Raw genomic sequence first — 22,446 nt, 5'->3', positions numbered from 1 at the left:
GGGGGCTGCGGGGCTGTGCGGGGGGAGCAGCAAACTGCCACCCGGTACGGCGGTGGTCCGAGCCGTGCTGTGTGCAGGTGGGGCCCCGCAACTTTCCTCGGGGCGGTGCCTGCGGGGGGTTGGGGGCAGGACGCAACTTAGGCGGCGGCGGGCCCTTTGTCCGCGGGGCGATGCGGTGCGGCTGAGCGCGGCAGTGGGGCCGCACAGGGGCAGCCCTTCGCCGGAAAACTCCGCTCCGTCCCCCGCCTCCTCTTCCTCCTCTTTCCTCCTCCTCCTCCTCGGAGGAGCGATGCGATGCTTCCCCGGACGGCGGGCGGCGATGGAGCGGAGCCGTAGCGCGGCGACTCGGAGCGGAGCAGCCCCTCGCTGAGCGGCGAGGAGGAGGAGGAGGAAGGCCGAGAGCGAGAGCGGGGCCGCGGCCATGGAGGAGTGGCGGCAGTGCGGGCGGTGGTTGATCGACTGCAAAGTTTTGCCCCCCAACCACCGCGTGGTTTGGCCCTCGGCGGTGGTCTTCGACCTGGCGCAGGCGCTGCGGGACGGGGTGCTGCTGTGCCAACTGCTGCACAACCTTTCTCCCGGCTCCATCGATCTTAAGGACATCAACTTCAGGCCCCAGATGTCCCAGGTAGGAAGGGAGAAGGGAGTCGGGGGGTTCCGTGGGGCTCTTTGTGGTGTTCGTGCAAAAACTTCGTGGCACGCGTGGATCGGGAGGGTTTGTGCCGATGTCTGCATCGCCTCCTCCTCTACCGGACCGCGGGGCTCAGCCTCTGCGGGGAGACCACAGGAACGGGCTGGGGGTTCCGTCCCCGGGAAAGAAGGAAACTTCTCTCCCGTATTTACAACATCCGGAAACAAAAGCAACTAACAGAGCTGAGGGCTGCGTGATTACTTTCCGGGCTCTTAACGAGCCATTAATTCGGCTTTGATGCGCTGGAGGAGCCGGCGGTCTCCAGTGCTGCCTTGGGAGGAAACTGACCTTGAGAGCAAAAGTTTCCCCAGGAAAATGAAAAATAACAGCCGCGCACATCCCGGTGTCCCGCAGTGCCGTCCCTTCCCGCAGCCCCTTCCAGCACCAGGGCCGGCTGTGGTTCCCATCCGGATTCCCATTTCTCGCTGCGTTCCCTGCTGTCCCCGTCGCTATTCCCGTTTCTCGCCGTCCCCCTGCCCAGCTCCCATCCATGACTCGAAGGTACGGGAACCGTAAAGCTTTAGGATTCCATTCCTTGGAATTGTTTCGAGGTTTTGACTGTTTTGATGGAGACGAACCTCAAAACGGCTCTGGTTGTTTTGGCTTCAGATGCTCCGTTTGCGTTTCTGCACTTCGAGCTGTGTGTGGTATTTGCATGGGAATCGGGAAACGAAATCGATTGCAAACAGCAAACCACGCAGCCTCAACCCCCTGTGCTGAGGATCCTTCGGTGAGCAGGGAGGGGGAATTACCTACTTGCGAGGGCACGTGAGATTCTGCTTATCCAAGTATTTGAAAGCTAATGTATAACGTGATCTTGAGTTGTGCTCTGTGCTGCGCAAGCACGCTGCGGGGCCACAAGCGCCTCTCCCTTGTTGTGCTGGAGTTCTGTGCCAAGGGGAGGTTGCTTCGGGGCTGTCCTGCCCTCTCTCCCAGCAGCACACAGCTGCGTGCGGTTGGGGAGCTGCGTGCCCAAGGACGGCTCACCTGGGAGCTGCTCAGGCCTGATGCTCAGCGTGAATACCACGAAATGATGCCTCTTCCTGGGCTGCAGCAATGCATGGGGGTTTCCCTTTAGTTCTCCGGGCTGTAAACTGAGCAAACTGCCTTCTGTGAAGGCTGTTGTGAGCAAATAGAAGCTGTCCCACTGGAGCTGTGTGGGGAGCTCTGTTAAAACATGCCGTGAATGGAGCTATCTGGGGTTGTTCTTTCAAGGAAATATTGTAGCCCAGCGAAGCTAGGTTGGGTTTAATCCTTGCCCTTGGGGAAGTAACATCAGGATTAGGGATGGCAGCTGTGATCTGGGGGAGGTCCCAGCAGTTTAGGAAGGAGCTCCTGCTGCCTCAGAGCAGCTCCTGCCCCGCAATGGAGGTGGGAGCTCACAGCCCTGCTATCCTCCATTGCTTTCTGCCTGCAATACTCCGGTGCTTCGTTGGCTTTAGGGGGAGGGCGGGCTGAGCTGAGCCTGAGGGAGGTGTAGATTTTTGTCAAAGAGCAGTGATGTGTTCAGACACAGGCTGGGATGTGCAAGACAGAGTGTGTTCAAACTTCAGAGGTGGTTTTGGATGCTAAATGTGTGTTCAGGCTGACAGGCTGGGCTGGGTCACCAGCTGCCTGCCTTGTGCAGAGAGTTTCCTTCATTTATGTGAAGTGCCAGGGGACGGAGGCACGTGTGCCAGACTTGAAACACCCAGCAATGCTCTGTCATCTCCTTCTGAGTGAATCAAATGGGGCTGTGCAGGTGCATAAGGAGAAACAGCTTTTTGCCTGAGGTGAGCACCACTTCAAAGGCCAGAGGTGAAATCTCATCTCAGCAAAGATCCAGATGCTGTTGTGTGTTTTCTTACCTTCCCCCATCCCTGCTGGTTTGGTTTTGTTGCAGCTGGAGCTCGGGTTCAGCTCTGCAGTGGGTGAGGCTGCAGGGGTCCCGCTGTGCTGCAGACGGGTGGCCTGGTGTCCCCTCCTTGCTGAGCTCCAGCTCCGTGCTGCTGCAGTTCCTCCCTCCGTGGCACCAGGCTGTGTTCCTTTAACTCATTTATTTGCTAAACCCAAAGAGGCTGTGACCTCAGGCTTGCTTTTTTTTACTGCTGGATCCCAGAGGCAGGGTTCCCTGGTGATGCTTGGCAGGACAGGGTGACCCTGTTTGCTTGCCCACTCGAAGTTGCTGAACCTCTACGGAGACATAATGAGCAGGAAGAAGCCTTAAAAACCCACTCTGTTCCGAGAGTTGGCAGATGTGAGGCTGCTGCTGATGAGCCTGGAGTAAAACTTCATTTCTGCTAATTGCTTTTTCTGTGGAGGCTGTTTCTGAAGAGGGTGGGAGTGGGGCTGCAGCGCGTGCCCTCAGCGCTTATTGATCACCACGTGGATTACAGTGATTGGATTTTGGGGGCAATTTAAGCAGTTTAAATGGCTGAGAGCGGTGCGAGGCATTTTGATACCTGAATGTGGGTGGGTGCAGCACCCTCCAGCTTGCCCTCCCTGCTCCTACTCAAAGCCGTGCCCAGCGCCCTGCTGCTCTCCCCATTGCCTGTTGTGGTTTGGGGCAGCTGTTCTCTGCCCTGTGCTCTCTTTGTGAGATAGAAAGCTGCGAGCTCGAGATTTCCATCAATAATTAGCTTTGAATCATCACTCGGTTAAGTCTCGGGCCAAATACAAATGGAACGACTTTCTGCTTGCATTCAGCATGGTGAGGTTGTTCATTTTATATATGAGGCTGTTCAGGGAAGATTGCAGATTGATTTTTTTAAATTTGCATTCTCCTTGGATAAAACTAATCCTCCATGAGAGGGCCATGGATGTGGCACTGGGGGATGTGGGCAGTGGGACGGGTTGGGCTTGAGGATTGCAGAGCTCTCGTCCAACCTTAGTGATTCCATCTCCTGGATACTTGAAATTAAGCAACCGCACGTCTGATGGGTGCATCTGTGCGCACAGACGTCAGCTTGACAGCAGTGGTCAGCTCATTAAGGGTTTTTATTTGTTGCATATTGACATCTCTTTGTGGATAATCCATCTCAGTCTGCAGTGCCTTATTAGGGCTCCCGAGACGGAGATTCAGCAAACGTAATTGGCCCCGTGCCTCAGCTGCTGCGTCGTACAGCAGTGCTGTGATGCTGCACACCTGCCTGAGCTGCAAGGCTGCCAGTCCTCTGAGAGATGGGAATAATTTGGGATCAGAGTCCCACTTGCTGGTGATGTAGGCAGTCATTCGCTGTGCCACTGGGAGCAGGTGGTTTGCTCCAAATGCCTCCCCCAGGTACAAGGAAGATGGGAGAGCGCCGGCGTATGTTGTGCAGCAATTACTCAGGAGGCTTTGGGACTTCAGTGCCACTTGGAGGCTTTGTAACTATGATGGCTGTAATTGCTTCAATGAGTCCTGACAGCAGTTAACTTGAATGCAGTGTTACAGGAGCTGGCAGGTGGTTGAGCGCAGTCCGGCTCTGAGGCTGTACCCAGCACCATGGCACAGACAGAGCCAGCCTGGTGGGCTGGGAATGCATATAGGAGAGCATATGCTTTCCTGCATATAGGAGAGCAGTTCCCCTATAGGACAGTGTACCTGTGCTCCCATACAGTGATTTCCTCGGCAGAGGGAGGCTGACCCCTCTCACCTCCTGCTCTCCATCTCTCCGCTGCTCTGTAGCAGCTCCAATTTACCCCGCTCAGGTCCCCTTGCTTTTTATTTACTCTCTGCTTCTTGAAGTTGAGTTCTGTTCCAAAAGCAGCTATAAAAAATGGCCTCATTACAGATCACTGTTTACTGTGTCTCACTGACTTCCCGTTCGGATGTGCTGAGCTTTACAAAGGGGGGGGGAAAAAAAGGTGCTCTGTTTTGTAGGGCCGAACTCTGGAGTGCCTTGCAAATAGGAACCCGCTGCAGTTTTCCTTCCCATCTTCCTACAGCATCACTGGGAGCAAACGTTAGAGAGCACCCTGAAAGCTTGCTGGAGCTGGAGGCAGTGCCCTCTTTCTCTGCTGGCTGAGGTGATGAGGTATGATGTGACCTGAGGCTGAAGGCTCCTGTGTGCTCTGCTGGGGTAGGAGGTGACTGAAGGTGTTGGATGGATCCTGCAGGCTGTGCCAAGGAGCATAAAAAGCAGTGAGGATGTTTTTTTTCCCCCTGTTGAATGATAGATGAGAGTTAAATACCTGCTTTCAATACAGTGCAGGAGCAATCTTGTGAATAGTTGCCTCGAAAAACACAAAGCCCCAAAACTCAGGCTGTTCTGTCACTCTTCCATTTGGGACCAAGCTTGGAAGCTGCCCTTTCTCTCAACAGCAGGCTGACGAGCTGCAAGAATTGCTTCATTTCTGCATCCTTGGTGGTGTCCCATTGGGCTGGGGTACCACCAGGCAACAGACATCGTGGTGCTTGGTTCCTGCAGGAGATAAACTGCTGTTCTGCAGTAGTGATACTGAGCTGCTTGGCTCTGTCTGGTCCCAGTGCTTGAGTGAGACATTAGGCTGCAGGATTTGAGGCTTTTGCTGGACCAGGCCAGGTGTGCACCAGGGTTACACAGTGCTGAGAGGAATGGCTGTGCAGCCCTGGGGGGCTGAGCATCACCTCCTGGGTTTTGCAGACCCGATGCTTCCTTCTGCTCCTCCGCAGCCAGACGGAGCCCAGCTCTTGGCTGGGACAGAAATGTTGCTTCAGACTGACCCCAGGGCGAATTGTTGATCTGCTGCTTTGTCCATTCTTAAAGAGACAGAGCTCTTTTCTCAGCGCGGCTTTGGAGCCCTCGTGCTGCCGTACTTCTCCGTTCAAATTCTTCTGAGCTGAGCCCTCCCGAGGGATTCTCTCAAACTATGCTGATCCCGCAGCTCTGTTTTCATTGTTAGTTATTTATTTTGAGCATGGACGCACCTTCCTACAGCTGCATGACTGCTTTCTTCCTCCCTCATGCAGGCTTGGCCCTCAGTTGCATCCTTCACCTGAAACAAGCTGAAAGCACAGCAGTGAGCGCGGCTTCCCTGCTCAGCTCCCACCCTGTGCACCTGTACTCTGCATCCCCAGGATTCTGCTTTATCCAAAGCTGTGTTCCATCTGAAGTTGTTTTCCTAAGGAGAAGGAAAGGCTTTCTTCCTGTCTCAGGGCAACTGCTAATAAAAATGAGAGTTTTCACAACTTTCAAACCCACTGTTAATTAAATGACTTTTCCCAGCGTTGCGTTTCCCTATCAAGAACAGGACAGACCAGAAAAGCTCTGTTTCTAATAAAAATGACTTTTTACACTTTTTTTTTTCCCCCCCTCCCCTCCTGTTTTCTTTGGTTGCAGCTCAGTGTTGTGTTCCATCTACTGATGCAACCCAAGGAGCGGCCGCGTTTGTCCTCCGCCCTCTGTGAGCTCTGCAAGGGGCCAAGCAGAGCTCTGCCAAAGCAGCCAGCAGAGCACAGGGCTGTGTGTGCAGCAAAGCTTTGCTGCTGCAGCAATTGCTGTTGGGGTTGGGAGGTGGGGACGAGTTTCATGTAGCTGGAGTTTATCAGTGGCCCTGCAGCTGCTGAGCCCTGTGAGCACGGGCACTTTGTGTGGGTAGCAAACCTCTCCCTAGAGCTGTGATTTTTTTGCTGTTGGGTGTGGGGCTGTTGAGGAGTTAAGCTGCTGCAGGCACCTTTCCTGTTTCTGGTTACGTTCTATGAATATTCTGCTGATATTCCTCCTGGGGATGTGAATCCAGACCATTTTGGCTGAGTGCAACCTGATGGGTCTCCTCCTTGTTAGCAGGGAGGTTTAGCTGGGGTGTAACCATTTGGGTTTATCCCTGTGAAGCCCTGAAGATGAGTGAAACATCCGAGCCTTTTCTTTCTTATTTCCTTGTGTCAGAAGGTGTTCGTGCTCTGACAAAATTCTGAATGACTCATCAAGGACACTGGACAAATCTGGGTGCAGATGGGTCAGGTTGCTTTGCAGATCCGTAGCAGAAGTCACCGCAGAGTGCTGTGTCAGCCACCAAGATTCCTGGGCTGTCTAAAAAGCCCTGCAGAGCACATCTTGCCACATCCTCATTGTCCAGTGTCATTCCCTTCCCGAAGTGCCCGATGTGATGGCTGGAATGGCTGGAAGCCTTTCCGTCACCAAACAAAGGCTGCAGCCTTCCCACTGTCTTCCTTCCGCCCTTCTGCATGTTGTCGCTTGGGTGGCAGGAGATAACGCAGGATCTGCTCTTGTTGTTTCCTAACTCGGGGGACTGCCCTGTCTGGGCAGCCAGCATCCAGCTGGAAGGTCCTCCTTCGCCTCCTTGGAAAGCCACCAGCCTGACTCATATCCTGACTCGCTCTTTGGGTCTGGCTCATGGGTGTTGTGATGGAGCAGAGCGTTGCCTGCGGTAGAGACCCGCTTGGAAATCAGCCTTTATTTGCTGTGACACCACTTGACATCTCAGGTTTGAATTTGCCAGGTCTGCCGGACGCGGGGAGCACCTCTGGTTGTGCTGTGCCTTGGATGCCTGTGTTGGGAGCAGTGTGAACCTGTGCTGACAGCTGACCTGGGGCTGAACCTGGTGCAATGATGCAGATGTTGACAGCTGTGCAGGATGCGATGACAGCGGGGTGGTGTCTGTGGGGTGGGGGGGGTTCACACCTCAGCTCACGCTGCCAGCTCTGCCTTGGTCAATGGGGGAGGTGAAAAAGTTCCTCTAGAGGAAATTTGCTCTTTCTCTTCAAGCCCTGTGCTTCAACGCTGGTGGAGGGAGGGAGTAAATTGGCCTTTTTATAGCATTCATATCTTTTGCTGTGTTTTATGGTAGCTTACTGCTAAATGGAACATCTGGTATTTGAAAGGGAGTGGGCAGGGAGCAGAGCAGACCGAGAAGGGGAGGAGCAGGAGGAGTGATTTGTGTTTGTGCTGCAAACACAGAATTGTCTGTGAAATCTGCTCGACTCCATGTGCATGACAAAAGCATTTGGCCCCATGGGAGGGAGGAAAAAAAAATGCCCGAGTCTTGAGCACACATCAGCCTTGCTCTGGGGCTCGCAGATGGGGGATGCTGCTCAGTCGCTCTGGGAAACACCGTTGCAGTGCTGTGAGGGTCAGGCAGTGCCCTCACTGAGCATCAGCAGACTGCTTTGATCTGAGACGTGCTTTAGAGACTGGTTTGCTTTCTAGGAAAGGCAGTTTGCTTGTGTTGAGTTTATCAGATACGTGGAGTGTGTGCAGGAGCGACTGCATTCGTGTAAGGGTATAGGTTTGCCTTACAGGGTTTCCAAGGCAGGGTTCACCTCTGGCAGAATCAACGTGAGTGGGGAAGATACTTGTGAATGTAGCTGGATGTTTATATTTTGTTATGTGTTTGTGGAGAGCAAGTGTGCCTCAAACCCACACACACAGCCTGGTGGTTCCCCAGGACAGGCAATGTGTCTGATACCTGGGGCAGCCTTGTGTGCCTACAGAGAGCCAACGTGCTTTGGGAAGCACTTGTACACGTCAGTGATCTTCCAAGAAAGCTGCTGGTGAGCCTCAGGAGGAGAAAAACAAACAACTCTTGTCTTGGAGACCTGTGGGGGAATTGTGACTTTCAACAGCAAATAAAATAAAATCTATAGTAAACCCAGGATGTTGCTTTGAGGGGCTTCCTGCTTTGATTTTATAACCCAGCTTCCACTTCTTTATCCGTGCTGTAGAGCTTTGAGCTGTTCTTTTGGGCTGCCAGGGAGGAGCAGGGCTTTCCTTGCACACCATTCTTTGCTTGTTGTGTTCAGCTCCGGCCCCAGTGCTGGCAGCAGGGAGCACCCAGAGGGCTGGATGTGCATCGAGGCTCCTCCAAGAGGATTTTCCCATGTTAGGTTGCAGGATGTGAAATGCGAGCATTGCACTGAGGTTTGTGGGGTCACAGCACCGGGTGCCAGGAGGTGCTGCTCCCAGGGGAGCGGTCATGCAGCAAGCTGGCCCTGCTCATCATCCCCATGATTCACCCCATAGCTCTCTGCGTGGGTCATCTCCTAATTGGGAAACCAGTTGGAGGCCCAGCAGCATGCCCTGCATTTGTGCAAATATTCTGTGTAATGCAGATTTTCTGTGTAATGCTGTGCATTGCTGTGTAATTAATGGGCTCCATCACCACTGCTTCCCAGCGCTTTGCGTGGCACCTCTGTGCATCATCCAGTCCGCATCTCCCTGCTGGGAACTTGGTCTGAGGGCAGTTAAACATTCCCATCACCTGATAGCAAAGCACGTTTCTTGCAGCATGAGCAGCAACTGCGGTCGAAGGCCGTGAAGGAGGAGAGATGAGGCTGTGATAAGGCTGGGAAAGGCCTCTGGGGTTGTAGGGAGGCTGTGCTCTGCTCTTTGTAAGGTTTTGCAGCCTCATCATGTGTGGGTTCATGTCACAGAGCTTTGTCCACGCTGGGGAATGCCTCGATGCTTTTCTTATGAGTGACAAAGGTTAGAGGTGGTTCCCCTTGTCTGGGCAGCCTGATAATCTCGTAAGGCATTACGAGGAAACTTTAATGGAGCTGCGGTGTCTGCTTGAGAGGGTTTTCCTTAGCCAGGTTGTCACAATAAGCATTTCTAATTAGACAGATTTAATTCCAGATCTTTGTGCTCCCCCACCCCCGCTTTCCCTCTTTAATTATATTTGCTAACGTGTTTAACAGCTTTCCCTTCAGAAAAGAACAATTTATGCAAAGGTCATAAACAGATTCTGGCACTAATTACTCCAGGAGTTGCACGGGGGAAATCAACTCCGTGGGGAAGGCGAAACCTTTCTGGGCTGCAGTGGAAGGGATTTCATCTGCACGTGCCCAAAGCTGGGCACCCACTCAACAGGTCAATCCATCCATGTTCGGGCCCAAGTTGTAAAGCTGATTTCTTTCAGTTTGGGGCCAAATTGATGAATGGCATTGCGTCCATCCGTGGTGACATCTGTGGGTGTTCCTGCTGGTGGGTTTTTGGTCCCGATCCGTTGTTGGTGTTTGGTGGAGGAGTGGGATGGATGTGAGCCCCTCCCCATCACAGCTGCTCGCTGCCCAGCCTGGCTGCTGGGCTGGGTTAATGGGTTTTGTCACCTCTGCATTTTGGAGCAGCTGCAACATCTGTTCCGAGTGATAATAAAGCAGTGCTGAGGGGAAATTAGCATACAGCTGCCAGGGTGGGAGAGAATCTCTATAGGAAAAAAACCCAGAATTTCTTGATGGAAGATGATGCCTCATTGCATTTTCATGTTTCCTGGTGGTTTTGGCAGCATGAGCAGAATCTGCTCCTTTGCAGTGGAGAAGGACAATGCCACAATATGGGCTTCTGATGGAAATTCTAAATTGAAATGCCCCATGTTCTGGTGCTTCAGCCAAAACCAGAAGTCCTTCTGGCTCCTCTGAAGCTCCTATGGTGCTATGTCTCTTGGTGCTGCTCTTTGCCAATAACTTTGCATTGAGGACTGGCTCCATGCTGACCATTAAACCCCATTTCTGTGACTTTATTTCCCTGGTGTATTTCCAGAAGACCCGGACCCTGAAGTTCTGTGATGCTAGGATTTAATTCTTCCTTAAGGGAAGGCAGACAAACAGGCGTTGCCATCTCTGCTTTGGGGAAATGCGTAGAAGCGCGACTCAAGTGCTCTCTGCAGCCTCGTAAACTTGAAAGCAAAGTTAAAATAAGCAAGGTTTAAAATATATAAAGCAGAATATTGGCAAACAACAAGTGGGTGGTGTTCTGCATCCCCCCCTCCTTGTGAGATAACTTAAAGGGTGGAGGTGGGGAGCTGCCTTCAGCATGGGGATCCACCAAAATAAAGCTGGAGGAGCGAACGGTGTTACTGCTTAGGAGGAAAGCTGTGCTGTGCCAATTGGGAAAGGAGGAACTGCTTGAATCCACCTCGATTTCTTCCCAGGCAGTTCTCCTAATGACAGTGCAGGCTGTGAAGATCCCTGAAGATAAAGATGAGGGGCTGGGTAGTGTTGTTGCTCTGTACAAACCTGTCATACAGCCGCTCAGCACTGTTATTTGTACAGCTCCACTAGTGCCATGCAGGAGGAGCTCCCTGCAGGTGCCTCTGCACAAAGGGGTGTTTAACTTGTCTTTGTGCTGGAGGTAACATTAATCACTGCTTGGGTTTGTCTCTGTCAGAGCATCGGGCTTTGTTGCTCTGGAGAATACACGTGGAGCTTCTTCTTGCTTGCAGCACTTTGTTAGGGCTGTGTGAGCCCTGCTTGGTGCTGTGAGCATCCTCTCAGTGGCTCCGTTCCGGGCTCTGAGTTCTGCTGAAGTCCTTATAGTGCCCTCAGACTCGGGTAGGGAGGATGTAGGGGATGTGTACGTCCTTTATTTTTCTCCTTGGGTCCTCTGGCTGTTGTGGTTCCACTTTTCCTGCTCTGAACGGCAGCTTTCCTTTGCCAATTTTCTTCCCCTCCTGTCTGTAAATAAAAGCAGAAACAGCAATAGGAAGGACTTGGTTCTGCCAGATGGTTGCAAGGACTCTGAAAAAGAGGGGGCGATTACAGATGTCGCTGTTTGCTTGTAGTGTTTGGGATCTGCAGGCTGTGTAGGGTGGTCCGTTTGGGTCCAAAAATAAAAGTCCCAAAGCAGAAGATGGAAGGGCTCTGTGTAGGCCCTTCTGTTCCTGGGAAAGCTAAAACTGCATTTGCCTCTGAGGGCTTTCTTCCCCTCCATGAGGCCCGCAGGTCTCCATCAACCAGATGCTGCTCACTCCTTGAGTCCTGGGGGGGGGGAATAATCTTCATAGTGCTAGTTTTCTTGATTAGTAAAGGGTTGCGTTTTGCTTCTTGAATGCAGCCAGAAGCCATGATGACTTTGTGTGGAATGTTCTTTATTCTCCCCTCCCTAAAAGACATCAGCAGTTGGAGAGCCGCTCCTCTCTGGAGCTCAAGGAAGTGCTGCTTTGAATAAGAGCTTTTTGCTTTGGAAGCTGCACCTCAGAGAGATGCTTTATTTCCCCTGGTGTTTATGGCCATGTAAAATACTCTGTAGTCTCCAATTCTGCAAAGTCTCAATTGCGGTGTGCAGAGGAGCGATTTATTCCTAACAGCTCAGCCTAATGTGTGCTGTAGTGATTTTAACAGGAGCTGGACCCGTCTTAATGTTTGCTTCAGAAAATCTAAAAAGCATCACTTTGGCTGCTCAGCATTCCTAATGACTTCTGCTCGGGGTTGTGCAGAGCTCAGTGCGTTTTATCATAAAATCATAGAATGGCCTGGGTTGGAAAGGAGCACAGTGCTCGTCCAGTTCCAACCCCCTGCTGTGTGCAGGTCGCCAACCAGCAGCCCAGGCTGCCCAGAGCCACATCCAGCCTGGCCTTGAATGCCTGCAGGGATGGAGCATCCACAGCCTCCTTGGGCAACCTGTTCCAGTGCATCACACAAATCAGTACACTTGTTCTTGTGCTGTGCAAAAGGAGGGTTTGGAGGTGAAGTGTGTGTAGGGTGAGGCCGGTGTCGCAGCTCAGCGTGCAGCCAATTTGGAAGGAAATGGTGACATCTTCTGCATGAGCACAGCCCCTGAGCAGCAGATCCCTTCTCCTGTAACGTTTGCTCTGCCTATGCACGGTCTGCTTGAGTTCTCAGTGTGTTGATGGAAGCAGTTGCTAAGAGGATTAATTTAAAGCAGAAGATAACTTTTCATTAGTTGTATGCAGCCTAAATACTGGAAATGAGTTCATATTGGGTGGCTCCAGGAAAATAGCAGAGGGTTGCTGTCCAAAATGGACAAGCAGGCTGCATTTAACGGCATGGTGACACTTAGCCACGTCAATAAAATAACTTTAATTTGCAGGTCACTGGGCTTTTTGTATTCTTTTAGGGCCGCTGCCTATACAGATGTATCGACCCGCTCCCATTTGAAGCTCTGAGCGTTGTCCTTCTGCATCCTGCCCATTTCCAGTGCTGTGAAGTGGGGTGGATGGCTCTGGGAGGTGCGAGGGTTAATGGCTGTGCCGGGCTCAGATGCTGCTCCCTACTTCCCTGCCCCTTCTGCTGAAGCATTAGCGGTCCGGCCCAACAAGTCCCCAGGGTCTCATCTCCCTTCTCCACTCGTACCAAATTAATTAGACCAGCACAGCAAAACGAACCCATCCCTAACGCACTCCGCTCTGCAGATGCAATTACGCCCTTCTACAGAGTTTATTTTAGATATTCCAATTAGGAGAGTAAGCTGTGCTCGTGTGGGCTGTCTGCTGTAACTGTTGCTGTCTGGCTGGTAAATACATCATTAAATTCTGCTTTCAGGGGAAATGCTTGTCCTAGTGGAGCACCTGCATGTGAGTGCACCAGGTCCGTGCAGGGGTGGGGAGAGGAGGCTTCTGAGCATAGCTGGCTCTTCACAGCTCACAAATTCCAGTTAACTTTTTTTCTTTCTTTTCTTGAATGAGTGTAAATTGAAGCATCCCAAGTGTCTGCTTTTCTACTGAAATATTTAAACAGTTTCTTTGTGGTAGGCTACGATACATCCTTGATAGCACGGGTTGTCACAGTATCAGTGGGGTTGGGAAAGACCACCAGGATCACCTAATCTGAGCATTCAGCCACCCCACCATACCCAATGGAGGACTCACCTTGTGTGCTAAGTCAAAGCTTTAAGCTGCGTGGCCAAAAGCATTGGAGACTTTAAGCAAGAAGGGCAGAGCTCTGGGCAGCCTGGTCTTCTCGTGGTTGGCGACCCTGCACATAGCAGGGGGGTTGAAACTAGAAATCATTGTGATCCTTTTCAATCCAGGCCATTCTATGAACTTCACCTCTCCCAGGTGTTTCCACCTAGGATAAATATCAGGGCAGGGCATCTGCTGGGCTGATTGCAAGGTGCTGGATTTCTGCATCCCTCAGATCCCTTTTTTTAAACATAGGTGAGGTTTCTAAACCCACCTCTAGCCTTGTTGCTGCCAGCACTGAATACTGTTGTGCTGATGCAGCAGACAGGCAAGTGTTACAGGCTGGAAAGAGCAAGACAGGTATCAGATGAGAAAGTTGTGTTGATCTTGTTGTATCCCCAGTGTGTTAATATAATGAACAACAGAAATATCTAGAGCCTTATTTCCTATAATCTGTGGGCTCTGTTCTCATTGCTGGTTCTTTCAAGCCAGGCATCAACTTTTTTTCAGCAGCTTTACCGATGCTTTACCTTCTGTTTTCATCACGCACGGAGCACATTGGGTTGGGCACAAAACTCCCCACTGTTTCCTTCGTTTTAGGACTCCCCCGGATGAAAGGTCATGGATGGGGACGTGCCCAGCTCCATGCCTGGAGCATGTGCTGTGATGGCTGGCGCTCGATACAAACACGCCTTTGAAACTTTCAGCTCTCAGTCATTGCATAAAGATGCCTTCAGTTCGTTTTGGCACTGAATCGTTTCACACTTTGGGGAAACTTCACAGCGCAGCATTAATTTTGGCCGGAGTCTCTCGTTAAATCCCACTTTGCAAAAATAACTGGAAATGGAAAGTGATTGCTCTGTCTCTTTTTTTTTCTTTTTAGTAGCGTGTTTTCTTCCTGTGGTGCAAACGGGGGTAACTGAGAAGCTGTAAAGCTGGGCTTCAGTGGCGCTTGTCCTCTCCTTGCCTGGAAAAAGCCTCGTGCAAGTGATCAGTGTGGGGTCAAATCACAGATATGGCATCTCTGAGTCCTTGGGTTTGGTGGATGTAGGGGCCTTTAGCTTAGCTCAGAGTAGTTAAACTTCAAACCTTTCACTCTTGCAATGAAAAGCAAAATTTAAAAAAGGACATACGCACTAGAGTGTCCAAATTCATTGGGGTAGCAGTGCACAAAGCCCAGCTTCTTAAATAAGAACCTCCACAACCCATCATCACAGCGATGCCAGTGGGCTCCCCATCCTTCACCTGGTTGAAGTTCATCTTAATTTGTACCTTGCATCTGTATCAAATGGGATTTTTAACCTTCAGCTTTCCCCTCTGGGCCTCCCAAGCTTTATGAGACTTACCGTTGCTATTTGGTTAATTAATTTCCTTGCAGTGTTGAGGGGTGAGGAACTGATACCCTGAATGCAAATCACAAAGTGGGCTTTGTGCACTAAGAGAAACAGTGCTAACGCCTGCATTTGTGGATGGCTTTCCTTTCCCTCGTATAGAGAAATGGATTTGGAGCCATGAGGAGAGAGCCAAGTAGGATTTGGGGGCTGAATCGCAAGCCTGCTCAAATTGAAGACTCATGGAAGGCTTCTGCTGATGCCTGGGCAGTTCTGAGAACTGAGCTGTGTTTTAAGACTTGGAACTCTTCTTTTGAATGTTGAATGTTTTCAGGCCCTCTCTGCAGGGAGGAGGAGCTGAAATGCAGGGCCTTCATCCCAGCTGGTCGCTCTCCTTTCCCACTGTCCCTTCACACTGTGAAACGGGCACTTTGTCAGCAGTTTGCCCTGTTTTAATGGATGTGGCCAATGGACACGTGGCTATGGTTCCTTGTACTGAGGGAGGTGGTGGCAGAGACCTCCGTGAAGGCAAAGCACATTGATTGCATCAGTGCTCCAAGCTACATCTGTCTTGATGTCTGTTGCTTTATAGAAAGCAATTGAGTTGGACAAGCAAAGCTTGCTGTGCTAAATGCGTGCTGCCTGCTCCTGATTTACTTTCTGGTCTTTACAGAAGAGATCCCAATGGGACACATTGCGGGTCTGAGGTGAGGCTGGCATCCTCTGGGTCTCCCCTCTTGTCCTTAAAGATGAGTGTAACGCAGTAGGCTGTGTGTCTGGTGAATGTCCAAAGCAAAAGCTGAGCCACAAGCAAACAAACAGCAGCAGAACGTGTGAAGCCAGAGGTGCTCTGGCTGCTGTGTGCAGCTCCCATGTGCCACCACGATCAGAGAAACATCCAGAGGCCCATTAAAAGCACATTGTGAGCTTAATCTTGCACGGTACAGCCTAATCTCATATGCAGGTCTGCATCAGCCATCTGCAATGTGAAGAGTAGGGCTCTGGTTTTAATTACTTGTTGAAGAAGAAGCTGGGGGATATCTTTCAGCATCATTACCCGGTGTCATTAAGCTCAGTTTTTGGACTGTTTGTTGTCTGCTTCCAATAATGCCATCCCAGTCCCCAGGGTGTCACTTAGGAGCAGTTTCTCACTGAGCCCACTGGCAGAGGGTTGGCAGCCTGATTTCAGCAAGGACACACAGGTAAATGTGGGCTTGGGCAAAGCACAGCAAGCTCTCTTCTATTCTGCCAGGGCAAACCAGGGCTTCCTGTGCTTCAGCACTGATGTTGATGCTGAACCGTGATCTCTGGATCTTGTCAGGCAGCAGCAAGACTGGACAAATCACGATCCATTAAAGCCTTTCAGCCCCCCAGCATTGCCATCCCGGAGGTACCCAGAACAGCCTTTGCTGCATATCCAATTTCTAAGATTTCTTGCTGACGCTTGTATCGAAATGACAGGATTTTCCAATTGTTCCAGGCCATTATGCCCTCCATCAGCGATTTAAAAGGTAAAAGCTGCAACAAATGCAGGGTTATAAATATTTCTCATGGCTGTGTTCTTGCTTTTCAATCGCACTTTCCCTGTGTGCACTGTGCTGCTTTGGCTCAGTGGGATGAATTGCGTCGGGAGATGGGTTTGTTCAGCACCTCTGATTCCTGGCAGGTAACCTGGCACTTCTTGCAGGGAGGAAAACAACACATTTGGTTGTAATTTCTGAGGCTTTGTGAAGGGGAAGCAAGTCTAATTGGAAACGGATCACCCCAAATCACGCCTGCGTGGAGAAATGATGCTTGAATAACGCAATGGCAGCTCGTACAAAGCTCTTGCCAGAAAAGTCTGCTGGATGTTGAAAGATTGCATGCCACTGGTCTGATATCAGAGCTTTTGAAATAAGATTTCCTAGGGGGCTTTAAACCAAAGCGTGCAGCATCTGCAGCGAGACAGATGTGTGCCTCGAGCTGGGAGCAGGCCTGCCCCAAATGGCTGCACTGTCAGCTGAGGGTGGGCCAAGATAGCAGTGGGCACGTAGGATTGGGCTCAGATGGAACTCATAAAGTTGATACAAAGGTCTTGAATTCAATGTGCAGATTTGGTTATTATTTCACGGTAGTCCGCATAGCAGAAATGATGTTGCAGTCAGGTATTACAGGCATCTAACGCAGCTCCTACCCCACGGTGTGTTTCTAAAGTCAAAGCTTCTCTATTCAGCATCCTGGTTTTAAACAGAATAAAGGTTTTCTGTGTGTTTTATGAGCCAGCCCAGACTCACAGCTCCTGCCCGGGGTTCCCTCTCACAGCTCTGGCCCCAGTGCTTGACGTGACAAGGGCTGATTTCCCCACTTGGCTGCCGTCGCTCCTCTCAGGGCATAGCAGAGCTGTTCTCATCTCTGTCCTGTCAAGAGTTCATCACGGCCCAATTCCTCACCCATCCCAAAGAGCAGAAAAACAATGACTGCTTGGAAAGTTCTGTGTAAGCATATCATTCTGGTGTAACCCTATATACAGTTACGTAATTACCCGTTTTCTTTAACAGCAGCTGGATTCTGCGTTACAATTTGATTGTCATGGTTGGGACAAGCCCTGTCCTAAAGCTGCTGGCCAGAATGTTTTGAATTTTCTTTGCTGCAAGCTCAGTGCGTGGGAAGGAGTCTGATTTCTTGATCAGCTGCAATAATATATATATATATTTTTACCTATGGTTGTGTTTCATGCGTGATGAAGCATGAGCCCTGGTGAGGCAAACGGGAGCTTAGGACTTCATGTCAAGAGCAAAAAGCCAAATGATTCCTGTTTATCCCTGGAACCGACCTCCCTGATGGAGCTGTGCCTCTTCCAGCAAGAGGAGAAATGAGCTGGGCTTAATGAGTGCAGCAGGGGACTCTGCTAAGGGTGACAGACATGGGCAGATGGAGCAGTGCCTCCGAGCCCCTGCAGCCTCAGACCTTGTGTCTCGCTCAGTCCAAGCCAGGATTTGGCAGTGTGCTGCTAATGTGCCTCAGAGGCAGCCCAGTGCTGCTCTTGTGTGGGAGAGGCTGAAAGAAGCCTTTTTGTGTTTGGTCTCTAAGGGCTGTGGATAAGGATGCAGGTCTGTTCCAGTCCATGAAGGCATAGCGCGCTGCTGCTGTCCAGGCTGGTCCTGCCATGCAGCACAAGAGCAGCAAGGGAGGGGTTTTCATGGACCAAGTGCTGATTTGGAATAACCCAAGGGCATTTGTCAGCCCAGGTTTTTCCAGGATGAGTAGGGATGCAAATTCTCTTCTATTTAGCAAACAGTGCTGCTTCCTCACTTTCCTAACACTAAGAATGTGGCAGGTTCCTCAAAGCTGTGCTGTCCTTCACCCAGAATTTCCCTCTCTCAGAGCTGGTGAAGACTTACGCCTTCAGAAAGGATCAGGCCCATCTGCTTTTCCCAGAGCTTGTGCTTATTCCTTTGCAGATTTCTTCCTTAAAGACACCCTACAAGATCCATCTCTGGAGTATAATCAGCATGGAGAACTGAAGTAAGGTTTTCCAAATCCTCAGTGCCAAGGTTTCAGCGTGGTGGGTTTGCACCCTGGCTGCACTTGTTGCATTCGATGGGTTTTGGCAGCCCTGGGGTTGTGTGGGCTGAGAAAGGCAGATCTGCAACCACCTCTGATAGAAAGGCTGGAGCAGTTGGGTGAAGCCTTTCCCTTCCCTCTGCTATGCTGGCTTTCCCCTTGGGACCTTTGCCTGCAGACCCGGGAGGACTTCACAAAGAGGGGAAATGCTGTCCCCGGCTGCGGCCAGCTGCTTTCTTTGGGAAGTCACAGCTTCCTTCCGCCCATTTACAGCCCCTGTGCATCGCAGTGGCAGCGCAGCCCTGCCGGCTCCCTGGCATGCTCACAGCAAACCTTCCTGGCCCTGCTGCCAGGGATGGCTCAGCTTCCCTCAAAGCTCAGGGAAGGTCATGGATGCTGTCAGAACGTGGCCCCTTAGGACGTAAAGGTTGTGTTTTCATTCCCTACCCTAAACCGCGAGACATTACTCTGTTCCCTTCTCCAGCCCTGCGTTGTCATCTTGGGTTCATCAGACACCTGATGGGGGTTTTGTTCTGGATATTGCTCACTTTTCTCTGAAGGAACACGTGTAGTGGGTGAAGTGAGCCTGCTGGCTCAGCCTGCAGCAGCCCCTGAGGGTTTGGGGTCAGCAGAGCCCCCATAGGATGCAGCAGGTTGGGCTTCTGCAGCTCTTACAGCGCTGGCTGGGCCTACAGGGGGACTTTCCCCTGTGTTTTCTCTATGTGCACGTCAGAGATCACTTCTGCATCTCTGAGTAATGTGGATTTAATCATTTGATGCTACGCTGTATCTCTCATTCTTCCCACGTCCTCAGAACATCAGCCAGCTCGGCGGTGCTTGCCCTCAGTCCCTCCTTGTTTCAGTAATTGATGCTTTGTGGGGAACCCAGGGGCTTTGCTTAATGTTCCTGCCGACTCTGGCTCAGGAATGACTTCCAGCAGTACTTGTGTCTATAACTGAGCTTTGTGACTTGGGTGAATTTAATAGATTACTCTGGGACCTCCCACTATTGCTTTTTGTTTGTTTGTCTTAAATTGATTTTACAACCGTTCTGCATATTTGGGCATCCAATACAGAACCTCTGTATTGTTCTCTGAGAGACCTGCCTGGAAGCCCACACGTTGTGAACAGCAGCAGTTCCCACAGCTGCCCAGAGCTCTCTGCTCACCATACCTGTGCAGGAGCAAGGAGAGCAGCAGGCACAAAGCAGGGCAAGGTGCTCCTAATGATTGTGTGCTGTCCCTGGAGGATGAGACTTCAGTGACATCTTGAGAGCTGATGCTCCTTGCTGGGAAGCACCTTGGCTTGCTTCTGCTCTTCCCAGTGACCAGTAATTGTTGTTTGCTAGAGGAGATGATTGCTATCCCTCAGGTGCTCTCCTAGGGTTAATAAGGGCTTGTGGGTGGTGGTGAGGAGACAAGCTGTGGTGAGGTCAGTGCTTATCGGTGTTTCGGTCTCGTTAATCAGTCTTGCTAAGTGGAATTTGCCCAGTCTGAGGCTCTGAAATGGGGAGAAATAATAGCGCTAAATTGTTTGAAAAATAATTTTGTTCTCCACTTCTCAGTAGATAAATCTGCTGTCCAACAACCTGAAATTTAATCTGTCCATCTAAAGTAATTGATGAGCTGCGACTTGAATCCAAATGTGAATGGGAGGGGAGATTTTCTGCAGAGATGCTTTTGTATCACTTCTGCAGCTGCTGCTTTCTGCTAGAGACAATGGGATGCAGCAGGGGAGCACCAGAGCTGCAGAAGGTGCAGGGCTGCTGTTTGGAACGGGACATGAGCTTCCATTGTGCTTGTGGCTTTAATTACTGCTCCCAAAATTCACTGGTAAAGCCTTGATGTGGAGGAGAGCTAGACCAGACAGAGATATTTGGAGAGATAAGGAGCTAAAGGTCATGGTTTAACGAGCGGTGGTCAATGCAGGGTTCTGGTAGCTCCAGCCCTGTGGATCCTGATGGGCACTTGGATGCTCTTAGGCTTTCTCACTGCTCCTGACTTTGAAACAAGCAAAGGGAGTGTCAAGAGCTCTGTGCTTCAGCTGGCTGCAGGCCTGCTTGTGCAAGCACCTGCATGGCTCTTATCTGGGCTTCGTCACTCTTGTTGCCCCTCCAAGTGTTAAAGCAGCACGCGGGGAACTCAGCATGACTCAAAGTCAGCCTTTCGTTTTCTTAAGAGGTTTAGACTGCTGCGTACCCGTTTCACCACTGATGATTGCAAATTCCATATTTTCTCAATGAGAGCTTTTTTCCTTTCCCGTTTGTGACGGCCGTGATAAGCAGATGCTCACAGCTCCCCCATTGAGGGCTTTCTTTTCGCCTGGTGTGTTTGGGCTGTGTTGGAAGTCAGATAAGAGGAAATCTGACATCACAGTCAGGAAGTGCTAAAGAAAGTCGCTTTCGTCATTCATCATAGGTTATCTACAATGGTGAAGCTGCAGCATTCCTTGCATGCTGCAGGGCCCATTTAAAGCCCACGGCTTTGGACCAGGTTCAGCAGCGTGGCTCTGTGCCACCCAGAGTTATTGTACGTGGCTCCAGAGCACTAACCCAGCCCTGCAATCACTGCTTCCCAAAGAGACCAGCTCTGAAAAGCTGTGAGCTTTCCCATCATCCCACACCGACAAATCACCTGCCCCACTTTTTCCTTTCCCTAAAATTCTATCATTCGGTTTCTCTCGGGGATCCCAAGCCTTTCACTAGGTTTGCACCAGCCTGAATGTAGGAATTGGGGTCTGCTGATGAGCATCTTCCAAATCCCACCCTGGGCTGTTTGGTTGCTGAGCAGACACTGCAGCATTCACAGGCTTCAACCCAGAAGCTGCTGAGGAACTTCTATGCGCAGGGCTGCTGTCATGCCATGATGTGATGCTGAGATTGCACTCGCTGAGTTTCTACAGGGCTGGTGGCAGTTTGTTTACCTCTCTGCAATGCAGTGCACTGAAAAATAAGCAAATCTGTTCTGAAACTTGGTGTGTGCAGGTGCTGGGGGCCCTTCTGCAGCCAGCATGGCTCAGGGGCTGTGGTTGCTGCTCATTACCACCCCCAGCAGTGATTCAGGGCATTTTGTTTCTCCAGACGTTTCTTGCTCCCGTTGCTGGGCCTTTGCAGCGTGTCTTTAAACAGATGATGGGGCCCTTCCGTGATGCCTGTCATCTCTTCCTCGATGCTTGTCACTGTGTGAGCTCGGTGGCTGGCTGTGTGCACACGGTGTCTTTCTCCTGCTAACTCAGCAGCTGGTGGCCTGATGGCTCCCAAGTTGGAATTGGGTGAGCAAAGACACTTGGACACAGCCCGTGCTGGAAAAAGTATTTGGTTCTGTCCTTCCTTAGCAGGCACAACCCAGGATTGGGAGCCCTGCCATGGTGTGCTGGCATGCTGTTGGAAATGGTCAGGATGAGGCATTTCATTGCCTTGGGCATGCAGTCTCTGAGATCTCTCAGAAAGGAGGCAGTGTGAAGCTGGAGCTTTTCGTGGAATCAAAAATGCACTATGTGGAAGGTTCAGGATCTGGCATCCTCCACCTCCAGCTCAGCTGAACACCAATGCTGTGCAAGTCAATCTGAAATGAGCCCTTCAGCCATCCCTTCTCCTCAAGCCCTGGGACCTGCAGGGGTGCTCTGCTGAGAAATGCCCCTTGCTATGTGCAGTTGTGGCTGTAACCTGTGCCAGTCACGTTCAGAACTGGAGGCTGAAAAGGATTTAAAATAAACATGTGCTTTGAAATCTGAAATCAATGGGGCTGCCATGTGAGAGCAGCCATAGGCCTGCTGCAAGCAACCAGCGTGCACAGGATGTGAATTCCTGCAGGCACCCAAAAGACAAAGTTGTTTCATAACCCGTATCAGCAAGAAGTTGTAAAGTGGTTCCAAAAACCCTTTCTGTCTAGACAGGTTATATTTACGGCAGCATTTATGTGAAATAGAGGAATGCCCCAGAAAAACAGAATTGTTTTCAGTTTCTGCCTCTGGTGCTTGTTTGTCTAATGAGAGCACTGATGTGATGGCTGTGCCCGGTGCTGGGAGCTCAGCTTCACGTGGAGGGGCTGAAGGGGAGGAAAGGTGATGGGGTGTGGGTGAATCCATGTGTTGGGAATGAGGTGGTCCTGCAAATCCATCAGCACCGACCTGAAGCATCATCATAACAGCAGTGATGCTGACGTGCTGCAGTTGTGCTTACAGATGTAGTGAGTACAACTTGTGCAGGGAGCTGCCAGCAGGAGCGTGTTGGAAATGGTTAAAAGCTCAGCGCTGGGCTTCTGTAGCCCCTCAGCTGTAATTTATATTTGGGTTAAGGCTTGAAAGGGAAACATTCTGGCTTGAGCTTTCCAGCCTTTCCGCAGTGTTACC

At 50.9% G+C, this 22,446-nt stretch overlaps 1 protein-coding gene across 3 annotated transcripts in view; it reads left to right on the top strand.

Annotated features, from left to right (window-relative positions):
• Positions 1-171: 171 nt before the first annotated feature.
• The window catches only part of VAV2 (vav guanine nucleotide exchange factor 2), a 99,538-nt gene continuing 77,263 nt past the window's right edge, over positions 172-22,446 (top strand). Inside the window, exon 1 of one of the 3 annotated variants that reach the window (XM_042830651.1) lies at positions 172-625. In XM_042830651.1, the coding sequence (XP_042686585.1) occupies positions 422-625 (204 nt within the window). In that variant the 5' untranslated portion in view covers positions 172-421. The remainder of the gene's footprint in view (positions 626-22,446) is intronic. The other 2 variants (XR_006170869.1, XM_042830650.1) reach the window with 2 other exon arrangements.

Source organism: Centrocercus urophasianus, unplaced genomic scaffold, assembly GCF_019232065.1.
Source record: "Centrocercus urophasianus isolate 14NV4802_14NV808 unplaced genomic scaffold, USGS_Curo_1.0 seq_34, whole genome shotgun sequence".
In the NCBI taxonomy this organism is placed as follows: domain Eukaryota; kingdom Metazoa; phylum Chordata; class Aves; order Galliformes; family Phasianidae; genus Centrocercus; species Centrocercus urophasianus.
This window is presented reverse-complemented; position numbering and strand designations above follow the sequence as displayed.